General features: G+C 42.0%; 1 protein-coding gene and 1 pseudogene across 1 annotated transcript; both read right to left on the bottom strand.

Moving 5' to 3' along the window:
- Positions 1 to 4,305: 4,305 nt before the first annotated feature.
- Positions 4,306 to 5,458, bottom strand: LOC122685926 (interferon omega-1-like). Its single transcript, XM_043890960.1, has one exon. The coding sequence runs from the start codon at positions 5,456 to 5,458 to the stop codon at positions 4,871 to 4,873; it is 588 nt and encodes a 195-aa protein (XP_043746895.1). The 3' UTR covers positions 4,306 to 4,870.
- A 10,532-nt stretch (positions 5,459 to 15,990) lies between these two features.
- On the bottom strand, positions 15,991 to 16,584 carry LOC122685929 (annotated as a pseudogene).
- Positions 16,585 to 17,769: the final 1,185 nt, after the last annotated feature.

Here is a 17,769-nt window from a genome sequence, read left to right on the forward strand (position 1 = left end):
TAAGTTCCTGGCTTCAGTGAAATCAAAATCATCTGTAATGTTTTCAAAATTACTTCTTTGTTCATCTCAGTTCAATTTAGTGAAAGCCATATTTGACAAACTGATGACCCAGTAACTGCCTTAGATAATGAATCTCAATTTTCAAAATCTTTTTATCTTCTCATTTCTTTTAACCAAGGACCTTATGTTAAGCTTTCAAATTTATACATAGTTTTTCATTGGAAAATTTTAGTAGTATTTCTAAAATGTCATTTCATTTAGATAAGTTGCTTTAAAATTAATAATCAAGATGTTTTTGATTGGAACATAATATAGGTTTACACTTACTGTACCATTTGCTACTTGGTAAGTATCTTATATGCCAAGTGCACTGATGGCATGTTGATGTCACGCCCACTAAATAGCTCAGTGTGCTATGACATCATTTCATTTGCTAGTAAAATTTAAAAATTTGTAGATAGGCTTTGTACAATACTAGAAAAGATTAACCTATTCTAATTTGCAGAGGTAGAATTTTTGCATTAAAAATTCGGGTTGACATTATTAGAGAAATGCAAATCAAAACCACAATGAGGTACCATTACACACCAGTCAGGATGGCTGCTATCCAAAAGTCTACAAGCAATAAATGCTGGAGAGGCTGTGGAGAAAAGGGAACCCTCTTACACTGTTGGTGGGAATGCAAACTAGTACAGCCACTATGGAAAACAGTGTGGAGATTCCTTAAAAAACTGGAAATAGAACTGCCATATGACCCAGCAATCCCACTTCTGGGCATACACACTGAGGAAACCAGATCTGAAAGAGACACATGCACCCCAATGTTCATCGCAGCACTGTTTATAATAGCCAGGACATGGAAGCAACCTAGATGCCCATCAGCAGATGAATGGATAAGGAAGCTGTGGTACATATACACCATGGAATTTTACTCAGCCGTCAAAAAGAATTCATTTGAACCAGTCCTAATGAGATGGATGAAACTGGAGCCCCTTATACAGAGTGAAGTAAGCCAGAAAGATAAAGAACATTACAGCATACTAACACATATATATGGAATTTAGAAAGATGGTAACGATAACCCTATATGCAAAACAGAAAAAGAGACACAGAAATACAGAACAGACTTTTGAACTCTGTGGGAGAAGGTGAGGGTGGGATGTTTCAAAAGAACAGCATGTATACTATCTATGGTGAAACAGATCACCAGCCCAGGTGGGATGCATGAGACAAGTGCTCCGGCCTGGTGCACTGGGAAGACCCAGAGGAATCGGGTGGAGAGGGAGATGGGAGGGGGGATCGGGATGGGGAATAAGTGTAAATCTATGGCTGATTCATATCAATGTATGACAAAACCCACTGAAATGTTGTGAAGTAATTAGCCTCCAACTAATAAAAAAATTAAAAAAAAAAAAAAAATTCGAGTTGAACAAGACACAGATGTGGCATAATCATCTTTAGAGCAGGCATGAAATAATGGCAAAAGCTTTGTATACATCTGGAACAGTAAGCACTCTCACAGCTGTTTGATATGTCCCTGATGCTATGTATAATCTACTAATTTATGATAATTTTGTAAGCTGTTAAATTAACATCATATAGAGGACATCACATGAGATGGTATGGTGAGTGGAGCACAGTATCCCCATTACCCCCATTCAGTTTTAATTGGAGAAAAATTGCTTTACACTGTTGTCCTGGTTTCTGCTCTACAACAGCGTAAACCAGCTCTAACTGCACATCTACCCACTCCCATATCCCTATTTGAAAGCTGAGAAACTGTAGTATAGGACAGGAAAACCAACTGGACTGAATGATGCAGGAAGCTGAAGGAAGAATAAAGAGATGCTCAAATAACAAATATACTGAGAAGACAGGAGTAACCCACAAAAGACAAAAAAACAGCAAGATTGTCATTTTCAAACAGTTTAACTGGTAAAACTATTTTAAACTTATCATAATTATTAGTATCATTACTACATTTACACTTTTATTGACACCCCCAGGACCAGCAGTATCCTACCATTGTGCAGGATGCTGGGTGGGAATAAGAAATGGAGACTCGCTCCTGCTCCGGGGAGTCAGTTCCTCCCCATTTAAGGGACTCTCAGCTATAAGGTCCTGATGGAGGATGTGTGTGGGGAAAGGGTGTTTAAAGCTAAAAAGAAAGACCTTGATCTTGAAAAGTACAGACTATGAGAAATTCTTAAAATAATAAACATTGAAATATGGTGAATGAAATGTATAAATTGGTGGGATCTTTTTTGATCAATTTTTATAAATGAACTCTGGCTTGTTACTACAGGAACTTGGATATGCCTCAGTAATGATATTTTCTGTGCAGCACGTTGACATATTGATTTTTAACATCTTTCTTAGAAAATCATACTATTTGAAGACAGACAACATACCTGTTTTCAGTAATTAACCCCCTGTTCAAATCTCTTAGGTCTATGGTGCTGAATTAAAGACATGGTGGGTGTGCATGAGATGCTTCAACATATTTCAAATGATCAAATATCAAAGTTTTGCCTTAGTTTCTGGTTTAAGATGGCAGAGTAGAAGGACATGCACTCATCTCCTCCTGTGAGAACACCAAAATCACAACTAGCTATTGAAAACCATCCACAGGAGGACTCTGGAGCCCACCCAAAAAAGATTCCCCACGTCCAAAGTTCTCTTTTCAACAAGATGGTTGGAGGCGCTCAAATACAAAATAAATCCCATACACGCCAGGTGGGAAACCAACAAACTGGAAAACAATACTACCAAAAGACTTCTCCCACTGTTGTCAACCTTCCCAGCCTGCGGATCTGGCAAGGAGACTGGAAATCCCCAGGGAATCTGACTTTGCTTCCACAAGACTGTGGGGGAAAAAAGACTCCGTACTCAAAGGAGACAAACAAAATCTTGCATGCACCATGACCCAGGGGATAGGAGCAGTGACCCCACAGGAGACAGAACCAGATCTCCCTGCTAAAGTTGGAGTCTCCTGTGGAGGTATGGGTCAGCAGTGGCTTGCCTTGGGGACGGGGCACTAGCAGCAGCAATCCTGGAAGCTGCCCCTCGACGTGAGTCCCCTTAGAGGTTGCAGAAAAGCAAACACTTCATTCATTAATAATGGTTCTTACTTTTTTAGTATAAGAAGGGCAAAAATTGGCTTCTGAACTCTGTTGGGTTTTGGTCTTACAGTAGCAATACAGAGGCTCCAGGAGGTGACATTACCAGCAAGTATGGACAAGGGACTTTATGGAAAAGAGAACTAGGATCCAAACCGGGACAGCCCAGAACTGGAGAGCAGAACCATGCACTTCACAGCGCCTGCTCTTTGCTTCCTGCCTCTCTGCATGTGTTTGATTATTTGCACTAATATGAGATCTCTATTCTTTCCCTATTATTTGTGTTTGTATTAGATCAAAGCATTTTCTACTAATCCTTCTTTCTCAAAGAGTTTCTTAGGAACTCATAGGAATGCTTTTAGAAGTATGAAACCCAGAAATTGGAATGCTCTTCAGCATACAGCAAAGGAAAGTTCTCACACTGAAAGCACTTTGGAACTAGCACCCAAGGTGAAAAGAAAATACCTTTGCCGGGGGCCCAGCACCTTTCCAGTGTCGCCTTCCAGTCATTGTCTCAGGCCAGCTCTCCTGTCTCCTCCCTGAGGGCAGGCACTCTGTGATTCTCACAGTCCTGATGATATCTGCCAGGAGCACTTGATGCCTCTTGTGTGATATGCACTCATTGAATCCAAACAGTAATTCTGTGAAACTACTCTTATTGTCCCCATATTAAAGATGAAGAAACTGATCTACAGTGTTATCTATAGTGTTATCACTGATCTATAATGATATTTTTCAGGGTCACACTGCTGGTAATTAGCAGATCTGGGATTCAGAGGTTTTGAAATTTCTAGAACTCTCCTTAGACTTGGGCTCTCTTCCTGTGGCTTCCACTCTGACTACACCGTGCAGCTAGAAGAAATCAGCACAGAACCGAGCTCCTGAGATGGAGGCAGTGAAGGCGCTGTGTGAGGGGGTGAACTGCTCAGTCCTGAGGAGGCGGGGCTGAGGAGAAGGTGGGAGACGGAGTAACAGGAGACAGGAGCGGCCATCAACACCGCATGTCATCAGCTTTCCAGCAGGAGGTGACTGCTTCCCTCAGGTATGTATATCAACCATCCTTTAATGAGTAGGTATACAATAGTTACGCCTATGGCATCAAAACTAACCATTTTCTAGAATTTCAAATTCTCCTTTATATCTTTTTTCTTTTTAGCACCCTCGACAGCTGATAGGATCTTAGTTCCCCAACCAAAGCTCCCTAGAGGGAAAACTCAGAGTCCTAACAACTGCACCCATAGAAAATTCCCAGAATTCCATCTTTTGACAAACATTTCCTAGAAAGTCATAGAACTGTTCCACACTATAAAATGAACAAATACTATTTTGCCATAGGTATATATAGACAAAATAAGCATTTAGGTGTTCAAAAAAAAAAAAACCTCAGGAAGTTTACCTTGAGAAGTATTGAATAAATAAAACAAATTACAATATTAATGAAATAGAATATATTTTCTAAATTTTAATACAATGCAAACATATACATCTTTTAGATGAAAATATAAATATGAGATAAAACATTAACTAAATAAATAATAAATAAATAAATAAATAACACCGAGGCAGTCATCACTAATGGACTGATACCCCTGCAGCTGAATAATTTCTATCTACTATCTTCTTACTACTGACAATGTATTGGTTGAACTAATCCAATAAATTTTGTGGCTGAAACAGAAATCAGAGTCTTCTGAAATGACCACAGGTAACTGTACAAGGGTGATGTGGCATCTTAGTCAGTGAGAGTCCTGTCAAGGTGAGATCAGGTCTCCATCCATCATTCTTAAACTTTCTTGTAAGCTGGTTGATGAAGAGAAGGATCTCATGATTTCCAGTCTGACGATTTCCCAGGCACAGTCGCTGTATTCCTTCTCTTGCAGGTAGACATGGATGCCTTGGAAGTACCTCTTCACAGCCATCGTGGGGCCCATCCTTTCCAGGGCAGAGTCTTCCTTTCCCATCACCTGCCCCAGGCAGGCATCCAGGTCGTCCAGCTGCTGATGGAGTCCCGTGCGGAGCTGCTCCAGGAGGGTGGTGTCCCAGGCAGCAGAGGAGCGCTCTGTGTGGAAGAGGTTGAAGCTCTGCTGGAGCATCTCGTGGAGCACAGAGATGGCCTGGGCCTCCTGCAGCTGGCCGCCCTCCACCATCTCCTGGGGGAAAGCGAAGTCTTTTCTGTCCTGCAGACAGAAGCGAGGGGAGAGTCTCCTCATTTGGCCCAGGAGACTGAGGGTCTTCCTGCCAACCAGCATGTGGTTCTGAGACAGGTCACAGCCCAGGGATCCTCCCGGGCCGTAGCTGACCAGCACCAGGGCCATCAGTAGAGAGAGCACGAAGGCCATGGGGAAGATGAGGCTGCTGCTGGGCTGGTGGAGACGGCGTCTGCTGGAACCTTGAGGTAGGTTCTCTGATGCCATGCTTTCTAAGCAAGGCCATTAAATAGGGAACAGGGTAGTTTTCATTTTCTAATCATTTCTATACACTTTTACTTCCTATTTTGGTTTTCTGTTATGTATTCTGAATATGGTCAAAGAACTTGTCTTCAATCTAAACTATTAATTTTACCTTTTTCCAGTAACTTCTGATGTGCTTATCCAAATGGATATTCATCATCTAATGAGAAAGGTCTTTGTTTTAAGTTAGAATTGAACTACATTTGTAATGACACACATTATTGCCTCCTTTCTCTCATGCATAAATGTTCCTGTCCTCTTTTCCAAGAACACATTTGTAGCCCTCATCTTAGGCTCCATTTCCCCCTCTCACTTTACCTAGGAAGCTAGACTCCCTCAGCTATGGTTTCCATATTTATTTAGGGTTTTACCAGATCACTGTGGCAGTTGAGCTCTTTGAAACAAAGGGTCGGTTTTCTTTAGTGTTTGATTTAGAGAAGAAGCTGATTATTATGAGTCCATGAGCTTCTCCCACATTTCTCTTCCTTCTAGAACACATTCCTGCAGGTCCATGTGGTTGTGTTTAGGGAACCAAGAGGGCAGGACTATGACAGACATCACCCTTTCTTTCCACCATTTTCTTACTGGAGACCTCTTGTCCTCCACAGACTGGGCCAAAACACCCACCAGAATCCTGGTTCTTCTCAGGGAACATGGGTGAGGAGACTCTCATTCCAGGATAATTGTATTTCCCCAGCAGCACCTCACTCACAATGGAGAGATCACATGGAGCCACAGCCTGTCCTCTGCAGTGACAGAGTCCCTTCCTCACCTGCTGGACTCCCTCCCTGAGGACAGGCTCACCACATCCTGTGGATTTGAAAATCTCCTTTCTGTGGAGGGATTGTATATTTGTTGGGGAAATAAATCATCTTCCTAAACCCCATCCTCTCCCCTGGAGTGTTTCTGTGAAGGACCCTAGGTCTTGATGGTGACCTCCTCTTCTCCTGACCAATTTCCTCAGGTGTCCAAAGTGTTAGCAGTGCTCAGATGCTGAGAGCAAAAGTGTGCTTGTGTAAGTTGGTAGAGGAATTTCCAACAGCAATCATTTTGCTTTTAGTAGATAAATAATATCTACTTTCCCAAGTATAGTTTTTATTATTCAATTCTTTTACCTAAACTCTTCAACACTTGTTCTGCTCAGAGTTTCTGAGCTGGAGGAAGGAGATTCAGTGCTGGTGTTGTTTCTTGTTGGAAGCTTATGTCATAGAATCTAGTGAGTTACAGTCGTTTATTCAGGCAGTTGACTCCACCGGGCATCTCTGTTTCTCTCTTTCTCTCTCCTCTGAGAATGCAGGACATTGAGACCCAGTCTATTAGATCAGGAGAAATAGCCTTTTTTCCTTTAGTGTAATTTTTCATTTAAACTTTTTATATTCACTTAGTGACGTATTGGACAAGATTTGTTCCACTGCTCCTTCTCTGGTTGTAATTCATGATGAGGTGAGAACAGTAAAGGGAAGTAAAGAAAACCCGAGGGGCTGCATCACTTTCAAGAGGTTAGGTTTTTTTTGTTTCTCTTTGAAATTTTGCTAGAAAGTAAAATTCCACAGTTGTTTTGTGGGCAACAAGAAAACAAGGGTAACTCTCATTGTCATGAATATGAAATAAGGGAAGTGGTTTTCCCCTGACACAGTGATGTATTCTGGGTTAACAAACTTCAGGGCAGCATAGCTGGGGCCTAGGCTGTGGCAGAAGGGAAGGATCAGGCCAATATGAACAACAGAAAGGCTGGGACATGGCTGCTTCTGATAAAAGCTCAAGGAAGGCCAAGTCCTGAGTCTGTGGACTGCCATCAGCTTTGTAAGACCAGTCACCTGATTTTTCTTTCCTTTAATCCATATGTGGTCAGTATAAGGGGAGAAGGAAGAAGTCACATGCACCAGCTCTTGGGAGACGGTCAATCAGAAGCCCCGTTGCTCAAACAGTAACCCTCTGTCACAGGGTCAAGGAGACCAGCCTTGCTGTGCATCTGTGACAAATCCACCTGGGCAATGAGAAGTTGCATAGAAAAAAATTAGAATGAAAGGGAATGAAATGATTCCAAGGGATCCTGATCTTAGTCTGGGTAACAATAATTATAATATTAAAAATGAAAACTGAATTTTATTGATTGCTAACCCTAATCTCCCTAATATCCCACCTTGTGATATGATCCCATTGATGGGTTGTTTTTCTTTGGGTTTTTAAGAATTTTAAAATATTTATTTTATGTATTTATTTGGCTGTGCCAGGTCTTAGTTGCAGCATGCTGGATCTTTGATATTCCTTGCCTCCGATGGGATCTTTACTTGTGGCATGGGAAGTCTTTGTTGTGGCCTGTAGGATCTAGTTCCCTAGCCAGGAACAAAACATCAAAATTCTAGGAGAGTAGACAACTTTCCTAGAATCTCTTCCTCAGCAAAGAACTGTAGGATTTCTCTCCAGTATGTATAAGGCACTGCTCAAAAGGGAGGAAACTTGGGCTCCTGGGCTCGTCACAGTCCTGAAGGCATTCCATCTCCTAGAATGAACTAGGAATTCAACATGCAGACCCTTGACTGTGTTAAGGAACTTGCAGGGAAAGCTTCTCTTGGTTGAACTGAGGGTGGAAGAAAGAGGTTACTAATTTGCAAACTGTGTATTATTTGAGGTAAAGGGTGTCCTCTGTGATTGCTGCTAAAGTTGTCTTGATGTTTTAGAACACAAAATGAACGTCTGGTGTCGGCTACACTCAGGAGCCCCAGATTGTGTGAGAGTAGACCTTCCTGCTGCTCCCAGCCCCTCCTCTTCATCAGCTCTGAGAACCGGCCCTCAGCTGCTCTGAGCACGTGCTGCCTCCTTCCTCCTCATCCTGCCTCCAGAGTCCTCTCCCCTGCTCCCAGGAGGGCAGTCATCATCCCCGCATAACTCTCCTGGAATCCACATCGCCAAGCACGTTGTCACACGTGTGTGCAGTTAGCACACTTTGGTGACAGAATGAAGAGAGCTCTGTGAATTAACCCATGTTCACTATTATGCCACTAATATCTGTAGACCACCAGAAAACAGGAGCTATGGTCCTGTAAATAACTGTGCAGAATGAAACCTTATGTATTAGACCCTTAAAAAGGAAATGCAGAGAGATGTGGCAATTTAAAAGTTGGTGGATTTTATCAAAACCACAATGAGGTACCACATCATGCCAGTCAGAATGGCTGCTATCCAAAAGTCTACAAGAAATAAATGCTGGAGAGGGTATGGAGAAAAGGGAACCCTCTTACACTGTTGGTAGGAATGCAAACTAGTACAGCCGCTATGGAGAACAGTGTGGAGATTCCTTAAAAAACTCGAAATAGAACTGCCATATGACCCAGCAATCCCACTGCTGGGCATACACACTGAGGAAACCAGAATTGAAAGAGACACGTGCACCCCAATGTTCATTGCGGCACTGTTTATAATAGCCAGGACATGGAAGCAACCTAGATGTCCATCAGCAGATGAATGGATAAGAAAGCTGTGGTACGTATACACAGTGGAATATTACTCAGCCATTAAGAAGAATACATTTGAATCAGTTCTAATGAGGTGGATGAAACTGGAGCCTGTTTTACAGAGTGAGGTAAGCCAGAAAGAAAAACACCAATACAGTATACTAACACATATATATGGAATTTAGAAAGATGGTAACGATAACCCTGTATGCAAGACAGCAAGAGAGACACAGATGTATTGAACAGTCTTTTGGACTCTGTGGGAGAGGGCCAGGGTGGGATGACATGGGAGAATGGCATTGAAACATGTAAATTATCATATGTGAGAGGAATCACCAGTCCAGGTTCAATGCATGAGACAGGGTGCTCAGGGCTGGTGCATGGGGATGACCCAGAGGGATGGGATGGGGAGGGAGGTGGGAGGGGGGTTCAGGATGGGGAACACATGTACATCCATGGCGGATTCAAGTCAATGTATGGCAAAACCAATATAATATTATAAAGTAAAATAATAAATAAATTAATTAAAAAATAAAACCTCCAAAAAATAATAACATTAAATAAAAAATAAATTAAAAAAATATATATGTGGATTTTAATAACTGTTGAAATAGACTATGGAGTCACACCTCTAAGTTCTCTTTTAGATTAAAGAAGAGAGATTGAGCCTCAGGTTTTTCTTTCAAGCTGAGTTGACTCATACAGATGAATATCTCCTTTTGGATTGAGACTTTTCCATGAATAAAATTTCATTTCCAGTGTAAAAACACATGAGAAGCATCGAAGCTGTGACATTCTCTGATGCCCAGAAGGGAAAAGTTTTTCAGTGGAGACAAAATTGAGAAAAGTGCAGAAAGTGACAATTCTGACCTATTTAAAAATCTTAGTTTCGGGAAGGTGCTGGGAACAGCTGGATAAAGGAGGGCACAGCCCGACATCTGCAGCATCGCCAAGCTCACCAGATGCCAACCCCTTCCCTGATGACAAGGAGGGTGATGTTCTCCAGCCCTGGAGAATGGTGATCATCACCACTGCCATCCTCTGAGAGACCAGGAATCCCCCAAAATCAGCACTTCAGTGAAACGGACTCCCAGGGCTTCAGCTCAACAAATGCTCAAATCTGCCTTTCCTGCGCCCCAGCGACCAGGAGGGCACCACAGAACTCCCTGTAACAGAGCAACTGGCCCTGCTCACCCGGCAGACCTGTCTCCAGGTCCAGCACCTCGAACTCCAGCGCCAAGTCCGGGGGTGAGGGGGGCAGACTGGGGAGTCCCTGTAGGCAGGAGCCTCCAGCTGAGTTAGGCGCTACTGAAGCCCAGGGAGAGCCTGGGGCCTCGGGAGCAGTGAGGAAACTTCCTTTTCGGGCCAGACTGCCCAGGGGAGCTTTGCAGGGGTTTTGCTCACAGCCTGATTTCTGCACCTGCCCCTGCGTCCATCCTCCCCTTCCTGGGAGGAGATTTTAGCCAGAGCAGTTTATACTGGTGCCCGTTTATGCTGCGATTGATGACTGGAAATCTGAGCATGTTGTGCTATGTTTTCAGATTCTGGGTTGTTTCTGGGGAAAAAGACTAATTCGCAGAAAGGGGAAAGGCATCTACATTCTGCACAGTAATCTAGATATTGGGACCATCCAGTGGGAAGACTTGAGGACAAGACTGAGACTTACAGGAGCCCCTGGGGAAAGGGAAAATGATTTTATTTAATATAAATGGTTAATTTCTCCTGCAACATTCAAGTTGTTGAAAATATTTTAAAATCTATAAAGAAGTCTGAAATTCACACCAAGTCTAAATATTCCTTATGCCAAAACACAACTTTAAGTTCCTGGTTTCAGTGGAAGCAAAATCATCTGTAATGTTTTCAAAATTACTTCTTTGTTTATCTCAGTTCAATTGAGGGAAAGCCATATTTGAGAAACTTATGACCCAGTAGCTACCTTAAATAATTAATCTCAATTTTCAAAATCTTTTTTTCTTCTCATTTCCTTTATCTAAGGATCTTATGTTAAGCTATCAAATGTATACATAGTTTTGCATTGGAGAGTTTTATTCACTTTTTTAAAATGTCATTTCATTTAGATAAGTTGCTTTAAAATTCATAATCAAGATGTTTTTTATTTCAGCATAATGTAGATTTTCACTTAATACACCATTTCCGACCTATTAAGCATCTTGTATGCCAAGTGCGCTGACTGCATGGTGACCTGATGCCCACTAAATGTCTCAGTGTGCTTGGGAAAGTCATGAGATTATTTTATTTGCTAGTAAAATTTTTAAATGTGTAGATATGCTTTGTACAATACTAGAAAAGATTAACTTATTCTAATTTGCAGAGGTAGAATTTTTGCATTAAAAATTGAGTAGAGCAAGGCACAGATAATGCATAATCATCTTTAGGGTAGACATGAAATAATGGTGAAAGCTTTGTATACACCTGTCACAGTAACAACTCTCCCAGCTGTTGAATGTGTCCCTGATGCTTTATATAATCTACTCATTTAAGATAATTTTGTAAGTTTTTATATTAACATCATATAGAGTACATAACATGAGGTAGTATATTGAATGGAGTACAGTAGTCTCATTATCCCTATTTTGATTTTAATTGGAGAATAATTGCTTTACAATGTTGTGTTGGTTTCTGCTGTACAATGTAAACCAGCTCTAAGTACACATATATCCACTCCCTTCTCCCTGTTTTAAAGCTGAGAAAACTGTAGGATAGGACAGAAAAGTTGACTGGACTAAATGATGCAGGAATTTGAGGGAAAAGTAAAGAGATGCCCAGATAACAAATATAATGGTCACCAGAGAAGACAAGAGTAACCCATAAAAAATAAAAACAAAGAAATGTAGCAGTATTGTCATTTTCAAATAGTCTAACTGGTAAAACTGTTTTAAGCTTATCATTATGATTATTATCATTATTACAGTTACACTTTTATTGACACCTCTGAGGACCCGCAGTATCCTACCGTTGTGCAGGATGCTGGGTGGGAATAAGAAATGGAGACTTGCTCCTGCTCTGGGGAGTCAATTCCTCCCCATTTAAGGGACTGTCAGTTAGAAGGTCCTGATGGAGGATGTGGTGGGGGGGAGGGGGGCGGGAGGGGTGTTTAAAACTAAAAAGCAAGGCCTTGATCTTGAAAAGTACAGATTATAGGAAATTCTTAAAATAATTAAAGTTGAAATATGGTGAATGAAATGTATAAATTTGTGGGATCTTTGTTGATCAATTTTTATCAATGAACCCTGGGTTGTTACTGCAGAAACTTGGATATGACTCAATAATAATATTTTCTGTACAGCATGTTGACTTATTGATTTTTAAAATCTTTCTTACAAAATCATACTGTTTGAAGACAGAAAACATACCTATTTCCAGTAATTAACTCCCTGTCCAAATCTCAGCCAAATGTACATCCATGGTGGTAAATAAATATGGTGGGTGTGCATGAGATAGTTCAGCATATTTCAAATGGTCTCATATCAAAGTTTTGGCTTAGCTCCTGGTTCAAGATGGCAGAGTAGAAGGACACGCACTCATCTCCTGCAAGAGCACCGAAATCACTACTAGCTGTTGAAAACCATCCCCAGGAGAACTCTGGAGCCCACCAAAAAAAGATACCCCACATCCAAAGACAAAGAAGAAACTGCAATGAGACGTAGGAGGCACTCAGCACAATAAAAACAAATCCTATACCTGCCAGATGGGAAACCAACAAACTGGAAAACAATAATACCAAAAAGTCTCCCACTGGTGTGAAGGTTCTGAGCCTCATGTCAGGTTTCGAAGCCTGAGAATCTGGCAAAGAGACTCGGAATCCCCAAGGAATCTGACTCTGAAGGCCAGTGGGATTTAATTACAGAACTTCCACAGAACTGTGGGAAAAAGAGACTCCATTCTCCAAGGGGACAAACAAAGTCTTGCGAGCACCATGAGCCAGGTGAAAGGAGCAGTGGCCCCACAGGAGACTGAACCAGACCTCCCTGCTAAAGTTGGAGTCTCCTGTGGAGGTGGGTCCGCAGTGGCCTGCCGTGGGGACAAGGGCACTAGCAGTAGCGATCCTGGAAGGTGCCCCTTGGCGTGTGTCCCCTTGGAGATTGCAGAAAATCAAACAATTCATTCAGTAATAATGTCCCTTACTTTTTTAGTACAAGAAGTGGAAAAATTGACTTCTGAACTCTTTTTTGGTTTTGGTCTTTCAGTAGCAATGCAGAAGCTCAAGGAGATGACATTGCCAGCAAGTATCGACAAAGGACTTTATGGAAAAGAGAACTGGGATACAACCCGGCATGTTGGGAGCTGCCAGGACGTGCCCAGGCTGTGACAAGGTCATGGGACGAGAGAAGAAACTGCAAGACAGTTCTTCCCCTCGAGGTTGTCCCGGGGGCCCGGTATGTCCCTTTCCTCCTTCTGTCTTACTGTTGTAGGGCTCTCTATTAATTCTTGGAAATATATAGTAATAAGGCCTCCCTGGAAAAGTCCAAGCCTTTTTGGAAATGCTCATGATTGCTCTGGCTCAGGACACTACCATAAACATCAAGTCAAAAAAAGAGAAAAGGCCACAGGTATAGTTTGGCTGCTTGCTTAAAAGATAATAACATTCTCAAATAGAAAAGAGTAGAGGCATTTAGATTTAGAAGTTGATATCTGCTTCAATTTACTTGCTCCTTGGTTGAGAGGGTTTTTATTATTGCCATTTCCTTGCTGCTATTTGTCCATTGTTTCCCTTTCTTTAAACAACACGGATTTTATAGGTATTTTTGTAGAATTAGAGAATGGGGTACATAGGATTTCAATAGAAGATTTATATTAACCAGCTTCACTGCCATTATCTCACTATTAATAGAGGTGTTTTGCTGCTTTAGAGGTGTTTTTGCTATTTAATAGTTAATCATTGTAAATTGAGGTTTTGTGGTTTCAGGTAAAGAAAAATATCAAGGTTTTTCTCATGGTACTATTCTCAGAAATGTCAAACATGTTACTGTGACCCATCCCATGTATTGTTTTATTGTCCAAAGAATTTACACTATACCTGAGATTTGTAGAACATTGTTTTGTTAGAATGAAAATGTTAAGCCATTGAGGCAAGAAGACTATGTACAGGACATTTAAGAAAAAACCCTGTAATCGGAAACGTTCTAGATGAATGCATAGGGGAAAAACATGGGAAAGAAAAATATTGACAGGAGCACGAAACCAATATCTGATGTAATATGTGGTGACTTAAGGGGGAGGTAACGTTCATTCTATAACAACTGAGCTATCCTAAAAATAAAAAAAAGCTACCTCTTCTACGCAACCTTCTGTGTGTGTCTGTCTTCTTCCTAGCCGACGCCACTCATCCCTTGGGTGTTCCTGGACCCACTGGGCTGGACCCCGACACCGGCATGGCCCAGAACTGGAGAGCAGAACCATAGACTTCACAGTCCCTGCTCTTTGCTTCCTGCCTCTGCATGTGTTTGATTATCTGCAAGGACATAAGATCTATTCTTTCCCTATTATTCCTGTTTATATTAGATCAAAGCATTTTCTACCAATCCTGCTTTCTCAAAGAGTTTCCTTCAAACTCATAGAATGCTTTTAGAGATATGAAACCCAGAAATTGGAATGCTCTTCAGCATACAGCAATGGAAAGTTCTCACACTGAAAGCACTTTGGAACTAGCACCAAGGTGAAAAGAAAATACCTTTGCCAGGGGCCTAGCACCTTTCCAGTGTTGCCTTCCAGTCACTGTCTCAGGCCAGCTGTCCTGTCTCCTCCCTGCGGGCAGGCACTCTGTGATCCTCACAGTCCTGAGGATTTCTGCCAGGAGCGCTTGATGCCTCTTGTGTGATATGGACTCATTGAATCCAAACAGTAATTATATGAAAACCACTCTTATTGTCCCCATGTTAAAGATGAGGAAACTGACCTGTAGTGTTTGTGACATTTTTCAGGGTCACACTGTTGGTAAATAGCGGAGTTGGGATTCAGAGATTTTGGAATTTCTAGAACTCCTTTCCCTTGGGCTCTCTTCCTGTGGCTTCCAGTCTGACTACACCGTGCAGCTAGAAGAAATCAGCACAGAACGGAGCTCCTGTGATGGAGGCAGTGAAGGTGCTGTGTGAGGGGGTGACCTGCTCAGTCCTGAGGAGGCAGGGCTGAGGAGAAGGTGGGAGACAGAGTAACAGGAGTCAGGAGCGGCCATCAACACCGCATGTCATCAGCTTTCCAGCAGGAGGGGACTGCTTCCCTCAGACATTTATATCAACCATTCTGTAATGAGTGGGTATAGATTAGTTATGCCTATAACTAATGCCTATCAAGATTAACAATTTTCTACAATTTCATATTCTCCTTTCCACTTTTTTCCTTTTTGGCACACTCCACAGCTTCTAGGATCTTAGTTCCCCAACCAAGTCTCCCTTGAGGGAAAACTCAGAGTCCTAACAACTACACCCACAGAAAATTCCTAGAATGCCACCTTTTGACAGACATTTTAGAAAGTCATAGAACTGTTCCACAGTATAAAATGAACAAATACTATTTTGCCATGGGTATATATAGACAAAATAAGGATTTAGGTTTTCAAAAAAAAAAAACAAAACTCAAGAAGTTTACCTTGATAAGTATTTAATAAATAAAACAAGTTACAATTTTAATAAAATAGGGGAATATATATTTTCTAAATTTTAATACAATGTAAACATACACATCTTTTATATGAAAATGTAAATATGATGAGATAAAATATTACATTAACTAAATAAAGAATAAATAAATAATATCAAGGCAGTCATCAGGTATGGACTGATACCCCTACAGCTGGGTACTTTTATATCTACTTGCTTATTACTACTGACATGTATTGGCTGAGTTAATTCAGAAAATTTGGTGGCTAAAGCAGAAACCAGAGTCTTCTGAAATGACAACACCTGAGTGTACAAGGGTGAATTGACATCTTAGTCAGTGAGAGTCATGTCAAGGTGAGATCAGGTCTCCATCCATTATTCTTAACCTTTCTTGTAAGCTGGTTGATGAAGAGAAGGATCTCATGATTTCCAGTCTGACGATTTCCCAGGCACAGTCGCTGTATTCCTTCTCTTGCAGGTAGACATGGATGCCCTGGAAGTACCTCTTCACAGCCATCGTGGGGCCCATCCTTCCCAGGGCAGAGTCTTCCTCTCCCATCACCTGCCCCAGGCAGGCATCCAGGTTGTCCAGCTGCTGATGGAGTCCCGTGCGGAGCTGCTCCAGGAGGGTGGTGTCCCAGGCAGCAGAGGAGCGCTCTGTGTGGAAGAGGTTGAAGCTCTGCTGGAGCATCTCGTGGAGCACAGAGACGGCCTGGGCCTCCTGCAGCTGGCCACCCTCCACCATCTCCTGGGGGAAAGCGAAGTCCATTCTGTCCTACAGACAGAAGCGAGGGGAGAGTCTCCTCATTTGGCCCAGGAGCCTGAGGGTCTTCCTGCCAACCAGCGCGTGGTTCTGAGACAGGTCACAGCCCAGGGATCCTCCCGGGCCGTAGCTGACCAGCACCAGGGCCATCAGTAGAGAGAGCACGAAGGCCATGGGGAAGATGAGGCTGCTACAGGGCTGGTGGAGACGGCGTCTGCTGGAACCTTGAGGTAGGTTCTCTGATGCCATGCTTTCTAAGCAAGGCCATTAAATAGGGAACACGGTAGTTTTCATTTTCTAATTGTTTCTATACACTTTTACTTCCCTTTTTTGATTTGCATGTATGTATTCACAATATGATCAAGAAAACAATCTAAACTATTAATTTTATCTATTTCCCAATAACTTCAAATGTTCCCAGCCAAATGGATATTTATCAATAAATGAGTAAGGTCTTCGTCTTAAGTCAGGAGTGATGTACTTTTGTAATTATACACATTATTTCTTCCCGTCTCTCATGCATAAATGTTGCTCTCCTCTTGTCCAGGAACACATCAGTAGCCCTCATCTTAGGCTCCATTTTCCCCTCTTACTTTACATGGGAATCCAGTCTCTCTCAGCTCTATGCTTTCTGTATTTATTAGGAATTTACCAGATCATTCTGGCCATTAAGCTCTTTGAAACGAATGATGGGTGTTCTTCAGCGTTTGATTTACAGAAGAGGCTGATTATTACAAGTCCAAGCTCTTCTTCCATGTTTCTGTTCCTTCTAGAACAATTTCCTTCAGGTCCCTGTGGTTGTGCTTCAGGGGACCATGAGGTCAGGACTATTACAGACATCACCGTTTCTTTCCACCGTTTTCTTACTGGAGACCTGTTGTCATCCACAGACTGAGCCAATAATTCCACCAGAATCCTGATTCTTCTCTGGGAACATGGGTGAGGAGACTCTAAATGCAGGACAATTGTATTTTCCCAGCAGCACCTCATAAGGGAGAGATGATGTGTAGCCTCACCCTATCCTCTAGAATGACAGGGTCCACTTCCAAACCTGCTGGATACCCTCCCTGAGAGCAGGGTCAATCCTCAGAATCCTGAGGACTTGAAAATCTCCTTTCTATGGAGGGCCTGTTTACTTGTTGGGAAAAAACTTTATCTTCCAGAACTCCTTCCCTGTCCCCTGAAGCGTTTGTGTGAAGGACCCTGTTACTCTGTGGTGACTTCCTCTTCTCCTGATCCATGTCCTCAGGTGTCCATAGTGTCAGCAGCCCTCAGACACTAAGAGCAAATGTGTATTTGTGCAAGTAAGTGGAGGAATTAATCCAGCGGCACTCCCTTAACCTTAACAAAAATTAAAAGGACCCA

The sequence above is a fragment of the Cervus elaphus genome, chromosome 29 (genome assembly GCF_910594005.1).
Source record: "Cervus elaphus chromosome 29, mCerEla1.1, whole genome shotgun sequence".
NCBI lineage: Eukaryota > Metazoa > Chordata > Mammalia > Artiodactyla > Cervidae > Cervus > Cervus elaphus.